Consider the following 23,247-nt stretch of genomic DNA (forward strand, 5'->3'; position numbering starts at 1 on the left):
ACTCTAAATTTTCTTGAATTTCTTGTTATATTATATCATGAAATGCCATTTGGTAAAATTATGTTTTCAAAAATGTTTAAAATTATTTTGTTACATTAACAATGTAAACTCATGTAAAATTCATCAGTACAGAAATATTTTAATTTAATGTATTGTGTAGAAGGTATAATACATTTGTTTAAAATAAATTCATCTTTATACAAAGACTTAGTAATGGCTGGATCATAACTTCAACTATACCTTCCACACTTTACACATTCAATGATAAGTAAATACTATAAATATAATTTTTAAGCAAGAAAAGTTACTTTATACAATAAATTCCTGTTAGCAAAGACTGTATTAAAATGAATCTTAACTCAATCAATAACAAGAAATTCTAATGATATATTTCTAGACAGATTAGCAAAAATTTTCAATACTCTTGTAATAATTAGAACTACAAGAGATATTTCAGCGATATATCAATATTACCAATGATTTCGTTAAATTTGACAAATCAATTTTGGACAATATAAATAAACATACAAGTTCTACGCTTCACTTTCTGTCGTTCCTTCTTCTTCCATAATTGGTACTATTAAACTTTCTTTTGACATCAAATTATACTTTGTCACAAATGCTGTAAACCTAAAACAAAAAAGATTAATGATCAAAATAAATGAATTAATAAAATACTGATATTTCTATCTATGCTTTTATGATTAATCATTTTACCTGCGGCATAAAAAAGTCTCATTCTCAAATTCATCAAATATTGTTCTATGATGGTAATATGCATGAGAGAAGATTCTGTAAACCCTCCGGCTAACAGATCCAAGTTTTGCTACTGAAGATTCTTTGATACTTACTCTGAAATAAAACATAAAGAAATAGAGAGATAGATAAAAAATATTTATATATTCTAATTATCTATAATAATCTTTTGATACTATTTTTATATACCTGCTAGGAAAATACTTATTACTGTTAAGCAAACAAGCTGCACCATCGAGTGTATGTCGTGTATAATCAATAGCTGGACATTCTTTAGGTGTTTTATGTGCAGCACACAGAAATATCCACTGTTCAGTAGCTGTCATTTGAGTACAAGCTTCTGGATGGCATTCTGCTTGCAGTCTTACTGTTAAACCATTGAGTTCCATACAAAACTGTCTTAAATGTTCGTATTTCCATACTGCTTCATCTTGTGCTTCTGGCATTTTCAATATTAGATCGACATTAGATGGATCTCTTCTAATCATCTGTTGAATATATTGTTGCACGGCCAGCGTGCTGTCCATTTCTTCAAAGGGCTCATCAGGCCACCTACAGAAATTCTAAACAAAGAAGGTTCCTAAATTAAGAATGTTTAATAAGAAATGAACAATCAACGTCACTTACATGGCTCATTTATTACGTGTCCAATCTATTATAATAATTACTTAATTGTTAAAAAGCAGTAAATATTGTACTAAATATTATCTATCAAAATCTATATCTTTATCAGTAAAATGTATTTCTACAAATATATAACTATGGGCGTATTAGCATTTAGACACGATTAGTACGTTACTGAAAATTTAAAACAATGTAAACGAAATATAATAAATTATTAGTTTGTAAACAATAATTTCTTTACAGAGCGTTCATTGATTTTCCAAAGATATGTCAAAAACGCGTTTGGATATTTCTGTAAATACGCTGTACATAATCGAACCATCATTGAAAGATAGCCTACAGGACATGAAAACAATAAATTCTCATGAAAGTTAGCATTTTTATTAACCTTTGCTGTAGTTCCGGGTCTATTTCTTCTGAAGAATACACATCCGTCCGCCATCTTCATTTTTCCAGTTGTTGCACTCGATTAGCGTGCACGTTCGATTGAATCAAATAAAAAAAAGATCTGAGTGTCGTAATGTCGGCCTAGTAGAGGGTAGCGACACCATATCACTGCCACTACAACTAGGTGGCACTTGGTTCTTCGTTTAAAAATAATGTATACTTTGATGTTTATATATGAAATAAAAATATGCAATAAACGTATACTTTTTTATTTAATATTAAATTAGAATAAATACAAAGCAATATAATTTAAGACTCAATCTAGTGATTCATTTTATTTTTGTTATACTTATATTATATACAGAAGAAGTAAAGTCTAACTTTTATTTTCTAATATAATGATTTTAAAAATAAAAAAGCTTGTCTAATGAGATGACTTATATTATATGAATATTTATTCGTAAATATCCTCCCTATCGGCAACGTAACGTACTATATCCCTAGGTCGTAAAAGTTTCTCTGCATCCATATCTGGTATTTCAAAGCAAAATTCATCTTCCATGGCCATTATAATTTCTATGTGATCTAAGGAGTCCAAACCAAGATCGTCGATAAAATGAGAGTCCAAAGATAACTGCACAAAGTTAATTTTTTAATTATAATATGCTTCAAAAATTGGCAAACAATTGAATTTACACATATATATATATATATATGTATTGATTTATTACAAAGACACTACGATTCAAGCGAGGTATTAATTAATAATTTCTTTTTTCTGAGAAGCTATCTATATCAAGGTGTTCCAACAGATATAGAAAATGAATGATAATGCTATTAAATATTACAATTTATATAAAATATGATTAATAAACTTATAAAAATTAAATTTTCAACAGAAATTGGTAAATTTTATCATTTGCACAATACTTTCACAAGTATCTTTTAATGTTATATTATCTTGTGAATAGATACCTTCTGAGGATCAACTTTATCATAGAGATTGAGTACTAACAGTACACGCTGGCGAATAAGATCAAGCGATAATGGTGCAGCATGACTGTACTGACGCACCTGCTTGACTCGTGTGCCCTGTAAAATAATAATATGTAAAAAGAAATATATAATTGTACAACCTTTTCATCAGTTATTTTATCAAAAGCTTTGACCACATTTAAAACACGATCTTCAAGTTCCTTAGTTTTAGGTGTTGCACTGCACAGACGTACAAATTGTATGTTTACCTATATGTACAATATCATCATATATTATTCACGTGTCATAAAATAAATAGAACATATATACAACTAACATAATTATAATAATTCTATTATATATATTACAAAGCTTTTAATAGACATTATAGACAAATAGGAGTATTGATTTTGAGTATATAACATGACAACTCTCTATATTTCTCGAACATGATAACATTAATGAAAGAAAATTTAAATATTGGTGTCGTAAGATCGAACTTTACTGACTCTATTACTTTACGGATATTCAATCTAATTAAAACATAACATACATACTAAACCAATGAAATATTCCGAATCTTACACTCTGAATACATTTATATCCACTGATTTCTTAAAATTCAAGATATTTTGATTATATAATGCTCAAATTGAAGTACAATATAGGAATTACCAGAAAGAATTTATGAAAAACATGGAAAAAGGCAGTGTTTACCTGCGGCACATGGGTGATGATATTTTGTCTATTACAGTGAAAAAATCGTTCATTTAATTGAAATTGTGTAATGGCACTACGTAAGTACGTTTGTCTGATCGAATTTCCAAATGTACCGGTATTTCTCATTAAAAGACGAACTCTTGCAAGAGACGCCATTTTCTTTGCAATGAAAAATCTCCCAAGAAGATTGACTTATTCCCGTACCCCAACTCCTACCGTATCGTAATTTTTACTACCACGTTGGTTATTACTTAACAAGTTTACATAAATTAGAAATTGTAGCGACATCTACCTACAATATATTTACTGCAAAGTAAAAATTATCTTTCTAAGATTTCGTCAAATACTGTTAAATCTCTATAAATGTACAACTACATAATACGATAACAATTATTATTGTAAAAGATAATATTAACTTAATAATTACATAATTATTTATTTATAAATTTTGATATAATGATTTACATGTCACAATAATATTATTTATAATCATATTTTATTCAATTTGTATAATATATAAGAAATGTTAAAATGTTTTTCAGAAGATAAGAAATTTTTTGTAAAACAAGAATATTGAATACTTAGTAACATTTCAGATTGAGAATATGGCGAAATTGCAGGAATCGACGCAGCTGACAACGACCGACTCGTAGTGGAGTTCATGTTAGTATTTATCTTTGGCAAGTATTTTTTTCTGCTGACCAGACGGCGAATTTGCTAGTGTCTTGGATAAAGTGTGCTTGAATTCGTATCGTTAGTGCCATATGTGCTGGAAGAACAGTGGTCAATATGTGGGTGAAGCCACAAGAGGTTCTACTGGCAAATGCTCTTTGGTAAATTGATACGTGTATACGATGTTCAATGTTCTGTTACAATTACTGTTTACATCGTACGTCAAAGACAGCTGACAGACGTACACTCAAGGATTTAAATAATTTTCGAGCATTTATTTATTTGCCAGAGTTCTACGAGCTTATGTATATGCTAGTCTAAACAGAAAAATAATTATCTTTTTTTAATTGATTTGTCATTTTTGTATTGTATTTAACATAATATTATTTGCTTACATATCGTAAATATATTTGACGGTATTAAACGTTACGTGTCCGTTAGATCTTGTTAGTTAGAGTTACTATCGTTAGAACCGTAAATCATCGCTAGATGTATTTTCTTACGTTATATATCATGCAGTGTAGGAGTATAAATTATAATACATTCTATGTGGGAGGATGTATATGGTTTATTATCGATAACAGACATCCGCTCTATTGGAATCATTTCGTCAATTATTATCTATGACATTGATTCATTCTCATTCGGTGATATTTATGAATAAAATATAAATGAAAAAAGGTGAAAGATACCACTAATATTTACAAAAATGTAAATATAAAATTATGTAAAGTTGTTGCCTTCTTTTGTAATATTATGGTTTACACAATAAAATTGTAGCCTTTTTACTACTGAAGTTTATTTGTCATATCTTTATTGTATTTTTTATGACTCGTTTCTACTTTAAAGGATTTATGTACCATACAATTGAATTTATAACACTTTACTTTTATGTATTTTAAAAATACTTTGACATTACACCTAGCTTTTTTATTATGTTTTTTGAAATAAACAGAATTTATCTCATGTGTTAGAGTGATTTTTCAAACAGGAATGTTGTCTTTGAATTTTGTTGTCTTTGTCATGCAGGGTAACAGAACAAGCAACTATATATTTTGTTTTACAACGCCGTAAAGGACATGGAAAGACAAAAGGCCTTACTTCTATATTGGTGGGGACATTGGATAGCGTTTTTGACACTAAACCTCCACCATTTAGGATATTACATCAAACGCCATCATCAGAAGTTTATTGGGGTAAAATGTTTCAATATAAATTAATAAGATAAAATACTTATATTTTTTATAGTTTCTTCATATCATATTGGTATAAGAAATTGTTATTATAGATAAAAATCTTTTAAAAATAATTTTTTTAACTTATAGCAGTTGCATGTTCCTTGACACATGAAGAAATTTTACAAGATTGGGAATGGCTTCACTCGAACTTGATGGATACATTAACATCATTTGATACTGAAGAAGAAATAACTGAATTTGTTTGTTGTAAAATACAATCTATTATTGCAAATAATATACCAGACTGTCAATTTGCTGACGGTAAGTTATTATGAGAAATTGATCAGGAAATAAAATTTTTGTATAGTATTATTGAAGTCTATGTTATCCACAGAAGAAGATCCAGAATCATTTAAAACTGTATCTTTTAAATTTCATCAACTTTTCAATATACCAAAAGAAGATAAATTGGTCAATTATTATTCGTGCAGGTACTTGTATAATTAACTTAAAAGTATATAAAATTTCAGTAAAATTTATAAAATCTCATAACGTTGTATCTTTTTAGTTACTGGAAATCTCGTTTGCCTAGACAGGGGTGGTTATATTTATCAATAAATCATATGTGTTTTTATGCCTATATATTGGCAAGAGAAACAAAATTAATTATAAGATGGGCAGACATTACTGAATTAAGCAAAACTAATTCCATCTTATTTCCAGATAGTATACGTGTTGTAACTAGAGACAATAAAGAGGTAAATAAAATATTGTGATTGTTTATTATTTATATTATTACATTATCTGTAGCATTCAATATTTTATTTCATTTGCAGCATTATTTTTCAATGTTTCTTCATAAATCAGATACATATTCGTTAATGGAGCAGCTTACAAATATTGCTATGAAAAGGTAACATTATTTATATACAATAGATAAGAGTGTAAGAGTATAGATGGAAAATGTGCTCAATAAATTAATGTTATTTTATTTTTGCTAGGCTTATAGATGAAAAAAGTGGCTTTAACGAAGATAGAGAACTATTAAATAAACTGAGGTATTTGAAGTCACTTACAGGTTTCTGAATAAAATTTGTGTACATTGATTATAATGATAATTATATTTTCAGCAAAAACGTACCTAAAAAACCATCCTTTTTAAAACGAGATCTTGATGCAAGAGCACATTCTGAAGCCTACAGATTACAATTCAGACTACCAGGAAATGAAAAATTAGATGGTAGTATTGATGCAACATTATGGACACCATACAATAAAAGATATGTCTGGGGAAAGATATTTCTTTCCCAGAATTATCTTTGTTTTGAAAGCAGAGTAAATATATTGATTATTTTAAATAAATATAAATATGTATAAATTTTATGTTTAATGACGTAATTCAATATCCATTTTATTGTAGGTAAGAGGATTAGTAAGTTTAGTTATACCTTTAAGAGAAGTAAGGCTTATTGAACCAGCTGAAAATCAGTCAACTAGTACAGGAATAGACAAATCTATTCTAGTAACAACTGCTCGATCGTCGTTTTTATTTGCTCAGATTCATGATCGAGATTTTGTTGTTCAGAAAATATCTGAATTATTAGCAAAATCTAAACTATCAAATTTGTAAGTTTCCACTTAATATTTTTAGTTTTGATCATACAATTTAATATGTAATATGTCTATATAGTAATTAATATATTTTCAAATAGGAGCGTCGATCACGCATTTTTTCATAATAGTTTACATAGTGATAGCAACAATGAGGAAACTAAAACCGCTAATGACTGGAAACCACAACCTCCATTAATGACTCTGTTTAAAGCTCCATTAAGCAATGAAGCAACGCTGAAACAAGAAGCTAAAGAAAAACAATGGGAACTCCATTTTGCAGAGTATGGTAGAGGTATTACAATGTACAGAACAACAGAGACAGCAAAACTTATAATCCAGGGTATACCACAGTCTCTTAGAGGAGAAGTTTGGCTTACTTTTTCGGGTAATGCAGTCAATATAATCATTACCATAGAATGGTATAACATAGTTTCAATTTATTTCTAGGTGCGTTAAACGAAATGGTAATGAATCCAGGACTTTATAAATCGTTAGTTGACCAATCATTGGGTAAGTCTTGTCAAGCAAATGAAGAAATAGAACGAGATTTGCACCGTTCTTTACCCGAGCATCCAGCATTTCAATCTGACACTGGTATCAGTGCTTTAAGAAGAGTTCTTTCTGCATACGCTTGGAAAAATCCACAAATCGGTAAAAATTTTATTCGTGAAATTTGTCATTATAAAGTTTTCAAAAATTATTTAATCTTAATTGTCTTAAAACAGGCTATTGTCAGGCCATGAATATAGTGGCCTCAGTTCTATTGATCTATTGTTCAGAAGAATCTGCTTTCTGGCAGTTATGTAATGTATGTGAATCGTTATTGCCTGATTATTATGACAGAAGAGTAGTCGGTGCTCTTGTTGACCAAGGTCTTTTAGAAGAGTTAGCTGCTGAACATTTACCAACTTTACATGCTAGATTGCAGGAACTTGGTCTCATTAAAGTTATATCACTTTCATGGTTCTTAACCATATTTTTAAGCGTTATGCCAACTAGTAGCGCAGTAAATATAATGGATTGCTTTTTCTATGATGGAGCGAAAGTAATTTTCCAGGTACAACATATTTTATGTACATATATTTTGTTTTTAGCTCCTTAATTATTTTTTATTAGTGAAGATATTGAATTTTATTGATATCCTTTCTAATGAATACAGAATAAAATACATACAGAAGAAATTTGAAGTAAACAGGTCTTTCTTCCTGTGTCAGATAGCATTGACAGTACTGGAGTGGAATCAGGATAAATTGTTAAATTGCTGTGACGATGGTGAAGCAATGCAGTTATTAACAGATTACCTTGGGGGTGTATTCAATGATGAAGGACTTATACTTCCTAGACCAGTTGATAGTGCTGCTCCTAATAGAGTAAAAACGCTTTTATGCATTAGTTATATTTACGGAGATTCATGATTTTATTTGTGTTTATTATTTTAGAGTATATCTGTTCAGACTTTAATATATGAAGCATATTCAAGATATGGATCTTTGACTATTGGTGGAATAGAAAGACTTCGTTTAAAACACAGGCTTAGGGTAGTTCAAAGTTTGGAAGAAGGAATTGAGAAAAATGTAATTAGAAGTGTTATTGTTGACAAATATATGACAATGGAAGAACTGCAGGTATTAATATATTTAAGAAAGTATACATTCAAAAAACACAGATGCTTAAAAAACAATGATATCACTATCTAGGATTTGTTAAGTTTAGTAAGAGAAGAATTAATGAGCCAACGAAAATCTGAACCTGATCGTTATGATCCAACGCAGCCACCTTATGAGGCATATAAAGTAGATTTTGAACTATTTAGGATATTATTTGGTGGCTTGTCTCCATGGGGAAAATGTAGTCAAGCTGAATCTCTCGCCGCCCGATTATTTCGTGTAAGTTAATCGAGTTTTACAAAATAATTTTCTACTTTTAAGTGTAGTTATTTATAACAAAAAAGAAAATTATGAAAAATAATAGATAATATTAGAGAATTAACATCCATGTGTATGTTAGTTTTATTGAATAAGATCAAGCAAATACAGAAAATGTTCATAAGTAGTATTGTATATCAGTTAATGGATCGTAATCGTGATGGACTACTGAACTTTCGGGAATTAGTACAAGCGATTGGTATGACCGCAACTGCAGATTTAACACAAAGATTAAAACTTTTATATACTCTACACTTACCACCATTACTTACACCTGTTGATTTCGAATCGCCAACGCATTCTGGTAAATATTATTTTATAATTAAAAGCATTATAATAAGAAACTGTTTATTGTTACTTTAGACAAGTTAAACATATCAATATTAGATGGTGCTGAAGTAGCAGCAGAAGCTACAGATTTTTTTGACAGTATGGAACAAAGCGTTGCTTCTTTAGAAATGCCAGTTAGTTTAGCTGAAGAACCGAGTATCGGTACTTTATCTCGATCGACAAGTTTGACTAGCCAGGGAGATCAATCATGGGAAGTTCAAAGCATGGGAAGCTTACGTTCCATGATAGCATCCAAAGACAGCCCACTGGATCTTAAAACTGTGCCAAAAATGTCACAAAGACATTTCATTGCATTATGGAAAACTCTTTATGACATGTTCCCTGCACAACCAGAAGAACAAGAAACTTACCATTGTATAGCTTCAATAGGTAAATTATACACATATCAAAGTACTATTACTGCTTGAATCCATATTAAATAAAAAACATTTTTCTTACATACAGGTACACTTTTACTTCAATTAGGCGATGTTGGTAAAAAGTTTTACGTCGGTCGAGATGAGTCTGAAGACAGTTTACTTTTGGCAGCTATTGCTGTTCAACAAACACCTTCAGCTGTAGAACGGGTAACATATTATTTATATTAAGTAAGTAATCTTAGAGTATATTATAAATTGTACATAAAACATGATTTTTAGTCACATGATCGCAATGGAAATCCGTCAAATGTAGTTGCATCTACTGGTCCAGATTGGTCAATAAGTGTCGAACAGTTCTTGGCATCTGCCTTAACAGGTCAAGCTATAGTTGATTTTTTTAGTAAAAGAGCAGATCTTTCAGAATCGATTACAGCTTTAAAAAATCGTAGGTTTAATCGCGTTCATTCCTTATCAGATACTCCTGTGTTAAATGTTTGATACGCAGGTTTAACTGTTTATGAGAATAGTGTAAGATATATGTAAAATTTATAAAGTCATAGATTGCCTTGAATAATTGACCAGTAATTTCGTTTCCTAAGGAAATTTCTACATTCATTGCAATTAGATAAATAAATCTTAGTTAAAAGATAGGTTTGTAATGTGCAAAATACATTTTTGTAAGAAAATAGTAGTTAACATGAATTTAAAAAAAATTAGAATATAATGTTTCAATGCAGTAATTCAAGTAGCATCTAAATTTTACTTGGTATTACTCTTATATTTTTTATTGATTCCGAAATTACAGATATAAAAAACGTTTAATCCTTTATATTTTTAATATTATTGCTTTTTCTTTTTTTAGTAAGCAATATTATGTACTAATTTACTTTAAAGATAAAATTTTACTGCAAATGTAATTAAGAATTAATTATTCTTTCAAAAATATTAATCTTTAAATAAATCTATTGGCCTAATCATACAATATAATAATCATACTGATCAAAATCGAAAGATGGTATCAATAGAATATACTCAGGGTAATATTTCTGACATGTTAGTTCCAAATCAGTTCCATCACATTTTAACAATATTCATGCTTGAAGATGAAGTTCCCGATAAATGATACTAATATAATATAACAGAAATATTTTTTAGAATTAAAGTGTATTGAATACTTACAAATTTCCATATTTTCCCAATTATGATATGAGGGACATATGCACAAAATCATGAAATATTTTTACTCATTTAATAGATGTACTGTTTAATCTCGCAAATATATTAAAAATTTCAAAGCATTAAAAACAATAAAAAAAGTATTGTACACTAATTTTTGATTACCAACAATTATAATAATAATTAGTGTGTGATAAATTGATATTTTAAAACAATATGGTAATCAATCAAGACTATACTTATACTATATACGTCCTCAAAAACAATATTAGATAAATCTTCGAAATATTTAAGAATTTATACTATCTCTTATTATTCAAGGCGTTACATGCATAATACAAAGTTTAGAATGGATACATATTTTAAAACATTTGTAAATGTTTTTGTTAAATGCAGTTAAATATTAATATTTGAAATCATACTTTTTTGACATATGTAACTATATTTTTTAAAATGATTTTTATTTTTATATAATCATTGCATACATAATTTTTTAAACGGAACTAGCAAAAAAAGTTATTCCATCGTAACAAGCATGAAATATCTAAAAATTTATCTTTCTGTATCATATATATGTATATAATGATCCATTATTTCATATGTAAAACTCCATGTACAAATTATATAATAAATGATATATATAATAGAACTTTCATAAAATTATATGTACAATTTAAGTTAGTAGTTTGATTCAGTAATACACAATGTATTAGTTTTTTTTTATATTTTTATTGAAAGAATAAAATAATTATCATAGATTAAAAATTTTTTGGTAATATACCATCATTTTTTGCAAGTCGTACCAAACAATCATCAGATTCACCCTGAAAAAATTAAGAAAGCAGCTATTTAAAAAAATGCTAATTTCTACCAGTAATTAGTACAACAGTAAATAACGTACCATACGACGAATAGCGCCACAAATTGCATACATCTTTTGAGAGTCAGTCATGCGTCCAGTTTCAGGATCAACATCAGCAATACTTAATTGAATAGATGCATGATCCTTGGCATGAATGATACGATTACTCGATGAGCTATAAAATACAATTTATATAAGATTTATAGCCGATTTAACGTTAATTTATAGCTATATTTGCACTTTTTATTTAAAGAAGGACATTGTTATATTATTAAAAACAGCAATCCACGTGTATCACATACCATTTTCTTGGTATGTACAAGTCAACAAGTACTCCGTTGTCGTTCTCCATTTTTATATCTGTAACAGAGTTTAAAATATATAATATACACTATGTTTTGTACAGAATTATAACACTAGGAGCTTTTAAATTAAGATATATTCTTACTTTTGATTGCTAAATGTGCAAAGTAAAATGGCTCCGTACGCAAAAGAACTTTTCCGACAATAGTACGTATATATGTCAGAAACTAAAATCATGCTTACCAACATTGACAATAAGTCTCTATATATTTCTAGAAATTCAAATATATTTCTAATATATCCATATGAATACATATTAATCTGATATTAATTTTACAGTTTTTATGAATGTAAACATAATATTTGGAAACAATATAAACATTTAATCGATTATATAATATAATTAATATAACAAAGTAACATATGAAATGACTCGTAATATTTCTTTACAAAGCAATAAAAGAATAAAATATTTTTATAAAATAGCAATATTTATAACGAGGAAAATTAAATATATAATGGGATATATCTTATATTCAAATTAAAAATAAAAACGAGCAAAAAAAATTGCGCGTGACAAGTATCGCCGCCAAGCGGACATCGAAGGAAATATTCCTTGTCTATATTACTGTCGTACAGTTCCATCGGGCATTCGGTGACTTGAAGTCATCCGGTAAATTATGATGCTTTTATGATGTGCCTTTGTATTTCGTAAACACGGTGAGGTGTGTTAATGTTCTGTTGCGCGTGTTTAAACAGACTGTGATACGAAAGTGTGTCCGATGTTAAAACATGTACCGTTTATTATATACATATTAGAATTAAAGATAACACACGATATCTAGCCGAAAGTATGCTCGATGCACTGCGATGCAATTACAACATTAACGTTAAGTGCGCTTATACTTTTTCTCATAATAACAACAAAACGTTAATCGCGTCAGTTCCAGCTACACGTGTTCATCGAACATGTCTATGAAGGTGAGCTTTTTTCTGTTAAAATTCAATTATATTTCACTCATTACCCAATGTATGCATTTTACTATATCTATATGTTTTGAATGAAACATTGCATGCCACGTTTTCGAATGCAATTCGAAATAAACAGAAATTACTATTTTAATGTAATTTCGAAGATACTGTATGATACAGCTAATAAATCACACGTATACAATTTTTTTATACTCGAAGAAGCAACTTTGGATAATCGAGCAAAAAGTTTAGGCTTGAAATATTGTTTCTAGAATTTTAAATTGGAATCATCGTTTCAGAAAAAGATAATATGTACATTCTCCGAGGAAAACGTAATTAATTTTTTATGCTTACCATTTACATATTCATGAAAATTATCATGTACCATTAAAATATATATGTTTAATAAAAAAAAGTTTAATAAAAAATGACTTTGCTCGTGATCCTTTACGTGGCATGTATGCGCTTAAGAACATAAAACTAGATGAGATCAGATGAAATTTATGGCGGACTGATGTCACTTCTTAGCTGTGCAATAAGTTGCTAACACCTTGTCCTGTTTATTCTACGAACGAGTAAACACCGATTATGGGTTTTACAATATTTGAATATAACATACGTATGAATAAATAATTTGAAATAGTCACGATCATAGATTGTAGCGATCGATTAAGATCACGGGAAATCTTTTTATGCATTAATTGTCGCGCTTAACACTAGATGACCTAGAAACATAAGTTAGTGATGCTAAACAACGTAACATTGCACTTTGATAAACTTACATGATTTATCCATTGCATAAAGAAATTATTTACGTAGAACTTGTTTTGTACAACTGTCTTTTAAATGAAATATAATACGCGCTCTTTTTCAGAATGTTTTTAGTACCTCTTGAGAGCAGAATTTGTTTGCTCGATATTTGCTTGCCAACTCTGTCTGTTGATTTACATTTTAATTATGATCACGTTTCGTGATTTCATGGCGTACATGACGGATAAGCATTCTGTTTCGATTAATTCCGTTAATAGGTGCTCTCGCTGAGACCAACATTCGAAAGGTGTGTATGTATGCGTTCTAAAAATATTAAAAAGTTTCACGTGAAAACCAGAGAGAGAAATTGTGAAACACAGAGCATAGCTTCGTAAAATGCGATTTCAGTTACAGTCGAACAAGTTTAGTTCATCTAGCGTCCCTAATTATGATTGCTTAATCGATACGTGGTTGACAGGAGACCATAAAATATTCTTTTGGTAAAAGTAGTCGTGGAAACGAAACGAAATAGAATTAGGAACAATATCAGAAAAAGTGACCGGTGTTGTATAGAATAAAATTTTTTCCAATTTTAAAACGATCTTTATTTCTTTCTCTGTTTATAGAAAGAATCACCTTGGGACGTAGAATTACATTTGGCAGCGGCACGTGGCGATGCGAAGCGTCTTCGAGTTCTCCTCGATTCTGGTCGCGTCCATGTCGATTGCAAAGATAAGGTAAATCAAAGACCATCTTACGCAACTGAAGTAATATTATTAACAAAATTTTACAGATCGCAAGTAATAATTATCAGCAAGTCAGAATATCTTTGCATAACATTAACGAGCTTGGTAATAACACAAATTAAGTCTTACCAGCAAATCCTACAAATTCTACGTCATCTGTATTATCCTATTTCATGAAGGATTATAAAATTGTAAAAGAAGAAATCTATAATCCATTAATTTGTAATTTGTCAATTTGCTAATATTATTATATAATAAGTTTATTGTGCAAGAGAGGAAAGCTATATTCGTTCTCATTGACGCATCTACGAAATCATCGACATCGAACCAATAGACACCATAGGAAATCAGTTACCGGGAGACGATCTGTCGTTTCATTATGCAAATAACGACGCATCGTTGAAAGAGCGAATTCAAATAACGTTATTCCTAGTTTCAAAAGTGGCTTATTGGATTACGCACGGATATTCGTTCCACTTTGGCAGACGATCAAATTTAACCCGCTATATTCGGGGGAATTTGGAATTTGGTCAAGAGAAGTAGCAGTTTTAACGTTAACCTTCTTTTAAATGTCATGGCGCCGTTTCCGTTTGCCCTCTACCATTTAAAGGATATCTTAAGTCATTTTTCTTTACTAATTTGCAGACGATCGGTTAAATTAATCGCGTCATTAAGGATCGGCCTTCTCGATTGGTCGTTACATCAATTGAGGAACCTTACTAACAATCGCCGCGTTATTGCACTAAATTACTGATGCAGCGACGACGCGTGATTCGACACACCGGAAATATATAAAAGAAGTGCAGAAAGTAGAGACAGTTTGAAACAAGCGTAAGATACTGAAGGAGTTACACGACAGATTTACGACGCTTAATTGCCTGTTTAATGATACTGGTTTGTAAGAGTAATCACGATACTTGCTCCGTTCAAATCAATTAGAAAGCAATGCAGGGGAGTCCTCATTATGGAGATCATATCGAGGTGCACGCGACTGCGCACAGATGAATTTATAACCACTTGAATTAAGTTTATTCAAGTTTTGTGATATAAATTTAATTAAAAATGAAAGGAGAGAAAATATTAAATATTTCTGTATTGGTTTATTAGGATTAAACTGTGGATCTTTATGCAAATTCATATTCTTACAGATAGGTACACGTAAAGAATTTCAACTCGAATGAAAGAATGTTTTATTTTCTAAATGTATGTACTTTACGGTTTGTCATAAATGCACAGACATCCGCAATCTAATTATGATTGTTACTGACAGATCATTAACCAAGTAATTTGTTTTCAGGATGGAACGACTCCTTTAATATTGGCCGCCGCCGGAGGCCACATCGAAGCGGTCACCGAATTGCTGCAACAAGGGGCGGATCCTAATGCCAGACGGCTGGTAAGTCCTGAGTACACGTAGCCGGCCCATGAATGAACTAAGAATGAATGAAACCCGCTGAACGTGTACGTCCTGGCAACCCCGTTACCCACTGAATGGAAATACTCTTTGTGACCACAGAAAGTTATAGTTTCAATTGATCTCTTCGACCCTTTTGTGATCTAGTAGTCGAGTGAATCTTTTTCCTAAACTGTTAGATTTCCTAATAAATTAGGAGAAATTATTACAAGTCGTTTCGTTAAAGTATTCTGGGGAGAATTGTAATAATTGGAAATTAGAAAAAGACAATTATTATCTTTGCGCTCTATAAATATTAGGGTACGGCATAAATTCTGTCCGTCTCGACAGATGGTGTATAATAGATAAATCATATAAATATAAATCAGAAGATTTTGATAAAAGAGGTATCCACATAGGTGGATGTTGTAAATTAAATTTATCTCTGATTCTGGTAGATAGAACTTACGAAGCAATCTGATAGAACAATATTTTTATGTATACCATGATATTGGGGTTTGAGCAATGTACGAGCGCAAAGTGCAAACACGATTACTCCTGAAAAACCAATTTCACGGTATCTCACCATCGTGAAAATTTGAAATCTAAAATTTACGATATGTATTCCGCAATTTAATTTCATTTCCGTCGAAGTAACTAGCTTTGATACTGTTTCTATCTTTATCTTAATTCCTATCATACGATGATACCGTGCTCTACTCGTATCCGATAATAAAACAAATTTTTACAAATCACGTTACATTCTCGATAATTATAATCTTGGTTTAGAAGGAGAAACAAGTGTGTAACCTTCCTACAATCTCTACTTTTTCGAAAATAGAAACGAAAGAAGACGCGATCTTCTCTGGTCTACTCACACAGAGCTTGGAAAGTCTGTGCGACATAAAAAGCTCGTCGCTTGTAACTTGTAACACGAGGCACCAGGAAGCGGTCGAGTGGCCTTTTTTAAGTGGCTCGCGACGATTTATCGCTGAGCCCACGTATACTCTCGGTGCAATCGAGGATCACGGTATTGTATGCAAATCCAATGGAACACAGGGCACTGTCGCGATTTTCGGCCACGGAATGTCCGCTTAACATTCAATTAGAAGGAATACTTAAACGCGTGATTCATTAACTAAATCATCGATAATTTAGGCAAGCTACCTGTCGTCATTGCGATTATTAGTTTATTTATCATCTTTTTCTTTGGTAATGTATAAACGAATTTGGTTGTAGAAACGGCTTCGTTTAAAAGAAATTATTAAAAAATATGTACCTACATAATAATAACAATGGCTACAGATGAACACGATTAAAAAGATGAAACCTAAGCAGTGACTTGTTTCATCCGTTAACATGTATTTTTTATGTGCATTTTTGCATCTCAATATTTTCCATAAATGCATAAACATCCGCAGTGTAACGATGACTCTCAAAACTTTCTTTCTTCTTGATGATTCTCGTACGAATCTCTCGACTCTTCCACGTGCATTCTCCGAATCTTTCCTCGCTCCCTACCGATACTCTAATATAAACGTTTATTCGATTCTCAAAATCATTTATCATCCGTACGAATTCTCACATTTCTTACAATCCAAATAATATCCGTATGTCTTTCCTTTCTTTAGGTGTAAAAACATCGACGTGCAAATACGTGACTCGAGATGTAGCCTCGAAAAAAGGAAAAAGAGGTCGAAAAACCCTTTTTTGGTATTCGAGACCAAGCGACGATGTTGTATAGGATGAATTACGCAAACGCTCGTTATGTGAGCTAAACGCGTGTTGACCCGTTACACAAACGATGCCACGTAGTTTCACTTCCAGAATTTATTTTTATTGACACCTACTCTAGTAGCTCTTTGCTTAGTCAGTAGCCTAAAACTAGACTCGGTTGCCATTGATATCGATTTCCAACGGTTTATCGGTGATCTAGATGAATTCTTGATCGGTTCTAATTATCGAGAGAGAGAGAGAGAGAGAGGAGAGTCAACCGAGGAAAAGTAGATGCTTGAATATAAATGCGGGAGAGGCGCAATTAATCGCGAGTCGTTCTGGTTATTTCTGCGAGTCAGCGATCTTAAGTCGCTCGATTATTTGGCCGATAGGCGAGTTTCTAATTCATATTAGAGATTGGAAAAGCCTTCTCCCGAATCGAACAAACAGCGTGACTATTTCGTTTTCCATATTAGAAAATAGGGTTATCTCTGATTTTTTAATTAAGCATTGTGATTCGTGACGAGCACGTTCCTTTTAACCACGCTGACGTGTTTCAAAGCATATAACAAACGTGTGGTGACACGTAGATGACTACTAAACTAAAATCTAACTTGATCAAGATTGATTTCTCTTTATTATTAATTTTCAATTTCAATTATAGAAATTTTATAGTTAAAGGACGAACTGTTTAAAGATTATTTGTTTAATCGAAGGAGATACGCAATAACGCAAAATGTCAGCAAAAGTGAACGTTGAAAACTATGTACAACAAAGGAAACCGATAGCATCGAAAGCTCAAACGCGAATTCATTAACGTCGGTCAATTAACCATAGCTCGTTCTGTAGTTTCTAAAAAGCGCGACCTGAATATAACGGACGATTTTTTCCCTCGTAAATAGCTTTGCTGCTGGCGCATAAGATACCTATATAAAATACGCCTATGTATACTTATACCGTGTATAAGCACATTCAAGGTTGCTGAAGCGAAGCATGATAGGTTGCATCGCGGGTATACGCCAATTCGCGTGTTTCTAATACATTTTAGCAGCGACGTCTGCCGTAATGTGCGACCAGCCGCGTAGAACGATTCACGTGCAGCGCGTCTAAACGTGGCTTCTGCACAAATTACCGGTATCAGCTTGAAAATCGTGCGTGGGCGTTCGTGACACACTGATCCCTTAAGTTTGGCCTCGTTCAAGAAACAGACTTTCGACCGGTTCAAACAAATCTTTTTCGTGGCTAGCAGCAAATATTTTGTTACTCGAGTATCGAGTTTCGTGCATTCTACGTTGTATCCTCTATCAATGTTTTCGTTTTCAAATGCTGGTCAAGCTGGCTTCACTAACTCGATCCAGTAGCAGAAATATTTCTTTCTTAATTTAAGGTTATGTCCCACCCGTGAAGAGATTTCTGTAGTTAGATTCCCTTCTACGAAATATTATTTTTTGGCTTAATTTATGAAGGCTTAAACTTAAGAGTGCATTCCGAAACTAAAGATCTGGTATCTAACACGGCTGACTTATCGTAATCTTATCTTATTCATATATATTGGCCCAAATACCTATTATCTGAGTCATGAGTTCTCGAAACTATTACTCTCAATTTTTATCGTTTATGAAAACGAAAGATTACTAGGAAGATGAAAGAGATTGAAAGTTTTCAATTCTCAAATATTTGTTTTTTCAGGAAGCGTTTATTTTCACACGGAAAAGATCATCGGTACATACGTTATCGATACAACAATACATTCGTCGTTTCTTCGAGATTCCCGAACATACCGATCTGACGGAAATTTTCCAAACTTCGCCGGCGCTTCATAAGAATTTCAAATAAGCTATCAAGCTCGTAGCACGCGAAAGCGTGTTGTATAGCATAAATACGGCAAGCGCGATAAAGTAGCGTGCGTTGGAAAGCAAATTGCGCGCAGGAAGTAATAAGTCCATTATAAATCGGCGATGCCCATCATCCGTCCGAGCATCCTCTCCGTTTTGAGCGGCACGCATTCATTGATACGATCATCATCTACCGGGGACCAGGGTGCAATACGCGCCGCAGGTACCATGCACCATTTGCCACTAATTACCGCGTTCGCCCGCGGTAGATTCAACAAATTAATTAAACTACAGGGCAAAGGAGGCTTAAACTGGTATCAAAAATAACTTTGACCTTTTATCTCGTCCTACTTTACGCCCGTTACTTGCACCGCAGGATTTCTACATCTGTATTTGTACTTGCAGATTCTTGTTTTACGAAATCAGTGCCAGATAGCTGTTTGATAAGCGTATTTCTCGGGAATCGTTGATAGCGCCGAATTACCTTCAAGTTTGACCCTTGCTAAGGATTAATTTCTACAAAATAAACCTGGAGTTCTTAATTTTGAAAATTGTTTGAACATTTATCATCAGCAGGATTCTCTTACACGATGGGTTGTCGATATTTGCGAATTTACAAGTAACAACATTTATACAATTTTCATGTACGATTTTGGTTCTGTTATTACCGAGTATCGGTGTTGATAACTCGTAAAATTTCACTAACAATATTAATTCAATCGTGCACGAGAGGTCAGATTAGTATGACTGTAGTATTTAATCACAAGTCGTTAAGAACTGGAATAGTATATCATTCCCAAGATCCTCGACTATGACGTACGTACGCGTGATCGAATGCAGGTTGAGTGGAGTAAAAAATATTCAACCACGACGGCGACTGTTACCGTGACTAGAGACAGGTTGATCGTCGTTATAGAATTTCTGCGGTTTGTAATGGATAGGTATTATGTCTCTTGGATTGATATGCTCGAGGAAACATTGGAACTCCGTAAAACGTGCGCAAGTGTGCACCTAGAACACTGTGGTAATTTCTCTACATAGAACCATAAACGAAATACATGTATGTACATGCAACGAAAAAGGGGAACGTAGCCTAATTCGGACGACAAATCGATCGAGATACCTAGTTTTTTCGGCAGCGATTATCGATGCTTCAAGGCAATGAAACAACGTCAGTGAAAGTGCATATACATATAGCTGACATTTGAACAGGTTCGGTTTGCATCGGTCTGAACACATGCTGTTCCTTTCGTGGATATTCGAAACGCACACCAGTACTTTCTCTCCTTTACCAATGGATAGATATTCGATTCGAAATCGCTCTCTTTTTATTCGGTTATTCGAATCCGGCATTTACCCTCTAATTGTTCTCTTTGTAAATCATTAGCGAATATTGGACTTTTACATTACAATGATAGAAATATTTTATTACGATCAAAATAGAGTTCAATCGATAGTACATTAATTGTTCTGAAGACATTAAATAAACAGTCAGGTATCAATTCTTCATAAACGCAGGAAGGACATATCTGGCGTATTATAATAGGTACTGTGTCGCGGCAAAGGCGACAGGATGTCGCTCTCGCTGTCAATTATCCGCAGGTATCACCATCACAGAAGGAGCTGACGATAGTAATAATAAATTCGGTCTGAATATATACAGGTAGAAAGGTGCGTCTCATCGGGGATAATAAAATGAAAAATTCATGAGTTATTCATGCGGAACTTAAGAAGAATGTGACATTTGAACACCGAATGTGCTACTAATTATTCAGTTATATATATATATATATATATATATATAGATGTCTGACATTCAAAATAAATGACCGAAATTTTGCAATATTTTTTCAGGTAAAATTGGATTTTTAAACACTTTTGGAATACATTGATATTCTGGAATTTACGTAGTTATTATTATTGCCACTTTCGAAAGTGTAGAAGCGTTTCATTGTTTCTTCGACAATCTCTATTTTCAGCTTTCTCTTCGTACTCCGATAATCGATATCGATATACTTTTTTGGGAATCGTTGATCTCTTTCTTTCTGTCAATATCCCCGAGCATTCTACAGACAATAAAAATAGTATATTCAGTCAAGTTTTATAGACAAAGCTACAATTTTACTTTTATGAATCCTACAGTCGATTCTTATAGATATTTTTAATTACAGCAAAACAAACTTTAGTATTATAACGTTGATGATATTGTAACACTTTGTACCCAAGTTATTTCTATATTTTATTCTACTCTAACATATTCTACTCTGTTTACAGAAGTAGGAAAACAGTAATCCTAGATAGATCGTATGTCTTCTTTCCGTGCCATAAAATTCGGGAAGCTTTCTGGCACTTTATACAATTGCCTCGACGTCCTATTCAAATCTTTTACACTGTATTACTCTTTATTTTTAGACGGGTACCACGGCGTTGTTCTTCGCCGCTCAAGGTGGCTACATGGACATCGCCAGCCTTTTGTTGGAGCACGGTTCCATTGTCGACTCTTGCAGCATAGTAAGTTGTACCGTAGTGAAGAGTATCGTGTAGCCAGGTGAAATGGAAACGTTCGACAATTTCTGGTTGCGATTGCAGGACGGCGGTACCCCACTTTTTGTCGCGTGCCAGTGCGGTCACCTAGATGTTGTTGAGGGACTGATTGAAAGAGGCGCCAATCCGAACGCTTACATGAAGGTGAGCTGGTTTGGTTGGACTTTTACGATAAAGAATGTCGTTTATCAAATGTAGAAGAATTATTCCTAACGTATAGTTAGCGACTATCGAATTAAAAAAAGAAAAAAAGGTAACAATTTGCTTAATATTTGTAGGATGGGGCCACGGCATTATTCATTGCCGCTCAAAATGGCCACTTACGTATCCTAGAGGTTCTTCTGGAGCATGGGGCAAAAACGGACGCGGCAAGAACCGATGGTGCCACGCCTTTATGGATAGGAGCGCAAATGGGACACGATCACGTTGTGAGGAGGCTTTTGAAAGCTGGTGCGAAGGTCGATGCCACCAGACACGTAAGTCGAGAATAATCGGACAAAGAGAGGAAGCTGGAATCGACTTTTCAAAAGAATGGTGTAGAGTGTTTTCTTTTGTAGGATGGCGCGACTCCGCTATTCAAGGCGGCTCACAAGGGCCATACCGCTGTTGTAGGCGAACTACTGAAGTACCGTCCATCTCTTGGTATTCTTCCAGTAAGTACAAGTGTCTCTTAAACTGAAATTCAAAATTCTCGACAAATCTATAAAAATCACAGCCAATATATAATATTTAAAAAAAATGACAAAAATAATTTATAAATAATTATGAAAGATATATCTGTGTTAGATACTGCAGGGTATAATAATTCTAATGATAATGCGTTCTGTTTGCTATAGTTCATTTAAAATTACAAAAGATAATTACTGTTTCAGAATGGTGAAAGTGCACTGCATGCAGCAGCATTAACAGGACAAATGACTGTTACAAGACAGCTGGTAGGTGCAGGAGCGGATCCTTTACTCGTGAACCAAGAAGGTATCACGCCGCTTCAATTAGCTATTAGGCATTCACAGACACAGGTGGCCAACTATCTGAAGGATAAAGTTAGAACGCGAACGGGAACGTCTTAGCAAAATACGCGTTTATCACCTACGTGCTAAAATAGAAATTAAGGTGAAAGAACGAAGAGGGAAGGCTATACAGACCAGTGAAAGAGATCAGTATTTCTAAAGAAAATGTAATATATATACATATAATGTATATATATATATATATATATATATATATATATATATATATATATATTTTAGACATAGTTTGTATACAAGATGATCAAGTGATTACATCTTCATCGTATTTCGCTTAGCGTTAAATAAGATTCAAAAATAAGCGAGATGTTGATTTATGCTACAATCATAAGACTGTGGTTTAAAACTCCATCATTTTCTT

At 32.3% G+C, this 23,247-nt stretch overlaps 5 protein-coding genes and 1 long non-coding RNA gene across 10 annotated transcripts; 2 read left to right on the forward strand and 4 right to left on the reverse strand.

Annotated features, from left to right (window-relative positions):
- Window positions 1–491: 491 nt before the first annotated feature.
- Mob4 (MOB kinase activator 4) lies at window positions 492–1,930 on the reverse strand. Its single transcript, XM_069113672.1, has 4 exons — window positions 1,769–1,930; window positions 946–1,319; window positions 718–852; window positions 492–630 (listed from the first exon to the last, which is right to left on the reverse strand). Exons 1-4 carry the CDS (start codon window positions 1,826–1,828, stop codon window positions 534–536), a joined length of 666 nt encoding a protein of 221 aa, XP_068969773.1. The 5' UTR covers window positions 1,829–1,930; the 3' UTR covers window positions 492–533.
- Window positions 1,931–2,072: 142 nt separating this feature from the next.
- On the reverse strand, window positions 2,073–3,711 carry ND-ACP (NADH dehydrogenase (ubiquinone) acyl carrier protein). Of its 2 annotated transcripts, none has more exons than XM_069113676.1 (3): window positions 3,460–3,711; window positions 2,743–2,859; window positions 2,073–2,401 (listed from the first exon to the last, which is right to left on the reverse strand). In XM_069113676.1, the coding sequence occupies exons 1-3, from the start codon at window positions 3,616–3,618 to the stop codon at window positions 2,222–2,224; spliced, it is 456 nt and encodes a 151-aa protein (XP_068969777.1). In that variant the 5' UTR covers window positions 3,619–3,711; the 3' UTR covers window positions 2,073–2,221. The 2 variants fall into 2 exon arrangements, with proteins under 2 accessions (XP_068969777.1, XP_068969779.1); XM_069113678.1 differs by lacking the exon at window positions 2,743–2,859 and adding an exon at window positions 2,904–3,011.
- Window positions 3,712–3,743: 32 nt separating this feature from the next.
- On the reverse strand, window positions 3,744–4,585 carry LOC138180145 (uncharacterized). Its single transcript, XR_011173211.1, has 3 exons — window positions 4,530–4,585; window positions 4,044–4,451; window positions 3,744–3,754 (listed from the first exon to the last, which is right to left on the reverse strand). It is a non-coding gene; the product is annotated as an uncharacterized LOC138180145 (long non-coding RNA).
- On the forward strand, window positions 4,065–10,252 carry Tbc1d8-9 (TBC1 domain family member 8/9). Of its 3 annotated transcripts, none has more exons than XM_069113654.1 (19): window positions 4,065–4,125; window positions 5,164–5,330; window positions 5,460–5,633; window positions 5,707–5,803; window positions 5,881–6,070; window positions 6,149–6,225; window positions 6,314–6,370; window positions 6,443–6,647; window positions 6,733–6,938; window positions 7,025–7,311; window positions 7,374–7,577; window positions 7,652–7,983; window positions 8,141–8,296; window positions 8,366–8,551; window positions 8,624–8,812; window positions 8,993–9,155; window positions 9,215–9,571; window positions 9,647–9,768; window positions 9,841–10,252. In XM_069113654.1, coding segments are annotated over exons 1-19 (3,390 nt in total). In that variant the 5' UTR covers window positions 4,065–4,123; the 3' UTR covers window positions 10,060–10,252. The 3 variants fall into 3 exon arrangements, with proteins under 3 accessions (XP_068969755.1, XP_068969753.1, XP_068969754.1); XM_069113652.1 differs by lacking the exon at window positions 4,065–4,125 and adding an exon at window positions 4,156–4,295; XM_069113653.1 differs by lacking the exon at window positions 4,065–4,125 and adding an exon at window positions 4,156–4,295 and having other exon boundaries at window positions 9,239–9,571.
- Window positions 10,253–11,446: 1,194 nt separating this feature from the next.
- Window positions 11,447–12,182, reverse strand: RpS21 (ribosomal protein S21). The gene is made up of 4 exons (XM_069113681.1): window positions 12,048–12,182; window positions 11,902–11,959; window positions 11,639–11,774; window positions 11,447–11,561 (listed from the first exon to the last, which is right to left on the reverse strand). The coding sequence occupies exons 2-4, from the start codon at window positions 11,949–11,951 to the stop codon at window positions 11,496–11,498; spliced, it is 252 nt and encodes an 83-aa protein (XP_068969782.1). The 5' UTR covers window positions 11,952–11,959; window positions 12,048–12,182; the 3' UTR covers window positions 11,447–11,495.
- A 124-nt stretch (window positions 12,183–12,306) lies between these two features.
- On the forward strand, window positions 12,307–22,996 carry LOC138180136 (ankyrin repeat domain-containing protein 29). 2 transcript variants are annotated; one of them, XM_069113670.1, is made up of 8 exons: window positions 12,307–12,883; window positions 14,251–14,361; window positions 15,668–15,766; window positions 21,727–21,825; window positions 21,904–22,002; window positions 22,137–22,334; window positions 22,416–22,511; window positions 22,731–22,996. In XM_069113670.1, exons 1-8 carry the CDS (start codon window positions 12,872–12,874, stop codon window positions 22,926–22,928), a joined length of 912 nt encoding a protein of 303 aa, XP_068969771.1. In that variant the 5' UTR covers window positions 12,307–12,871; the 3' UTR covers window positions 22,929–22,996. The 2 variants fall into 2 exon arrangements, with proteins under 2 accessions (XP_068969771.1, XP_068969772.1); XM_069113671.1 differs by lacking the exons at window positions 12,307–12,883; window positions 14,251–14,361 and adding an exon at window positions 14,447–15,264.
- The last annotated feature ends 251 nt before the right edge of the window (window positions 22,997–23,247 follow it).

Source organism: Bombus flavifrons, chromosome 5 (genome assembly GCF_040668555.2).
Source record: "Bombus flavifrons isolate JBK064 chromosome 5, iyBomFlav1_principal, whole genome shotgun sequence".
NCBI classification, from domain to species: domain Eukaryota; kingdom Metazoa; phylum Arthropoda; class Insecta; order Hymenoptera; family Apidae; genus Bombus; species Bombus flavifrons.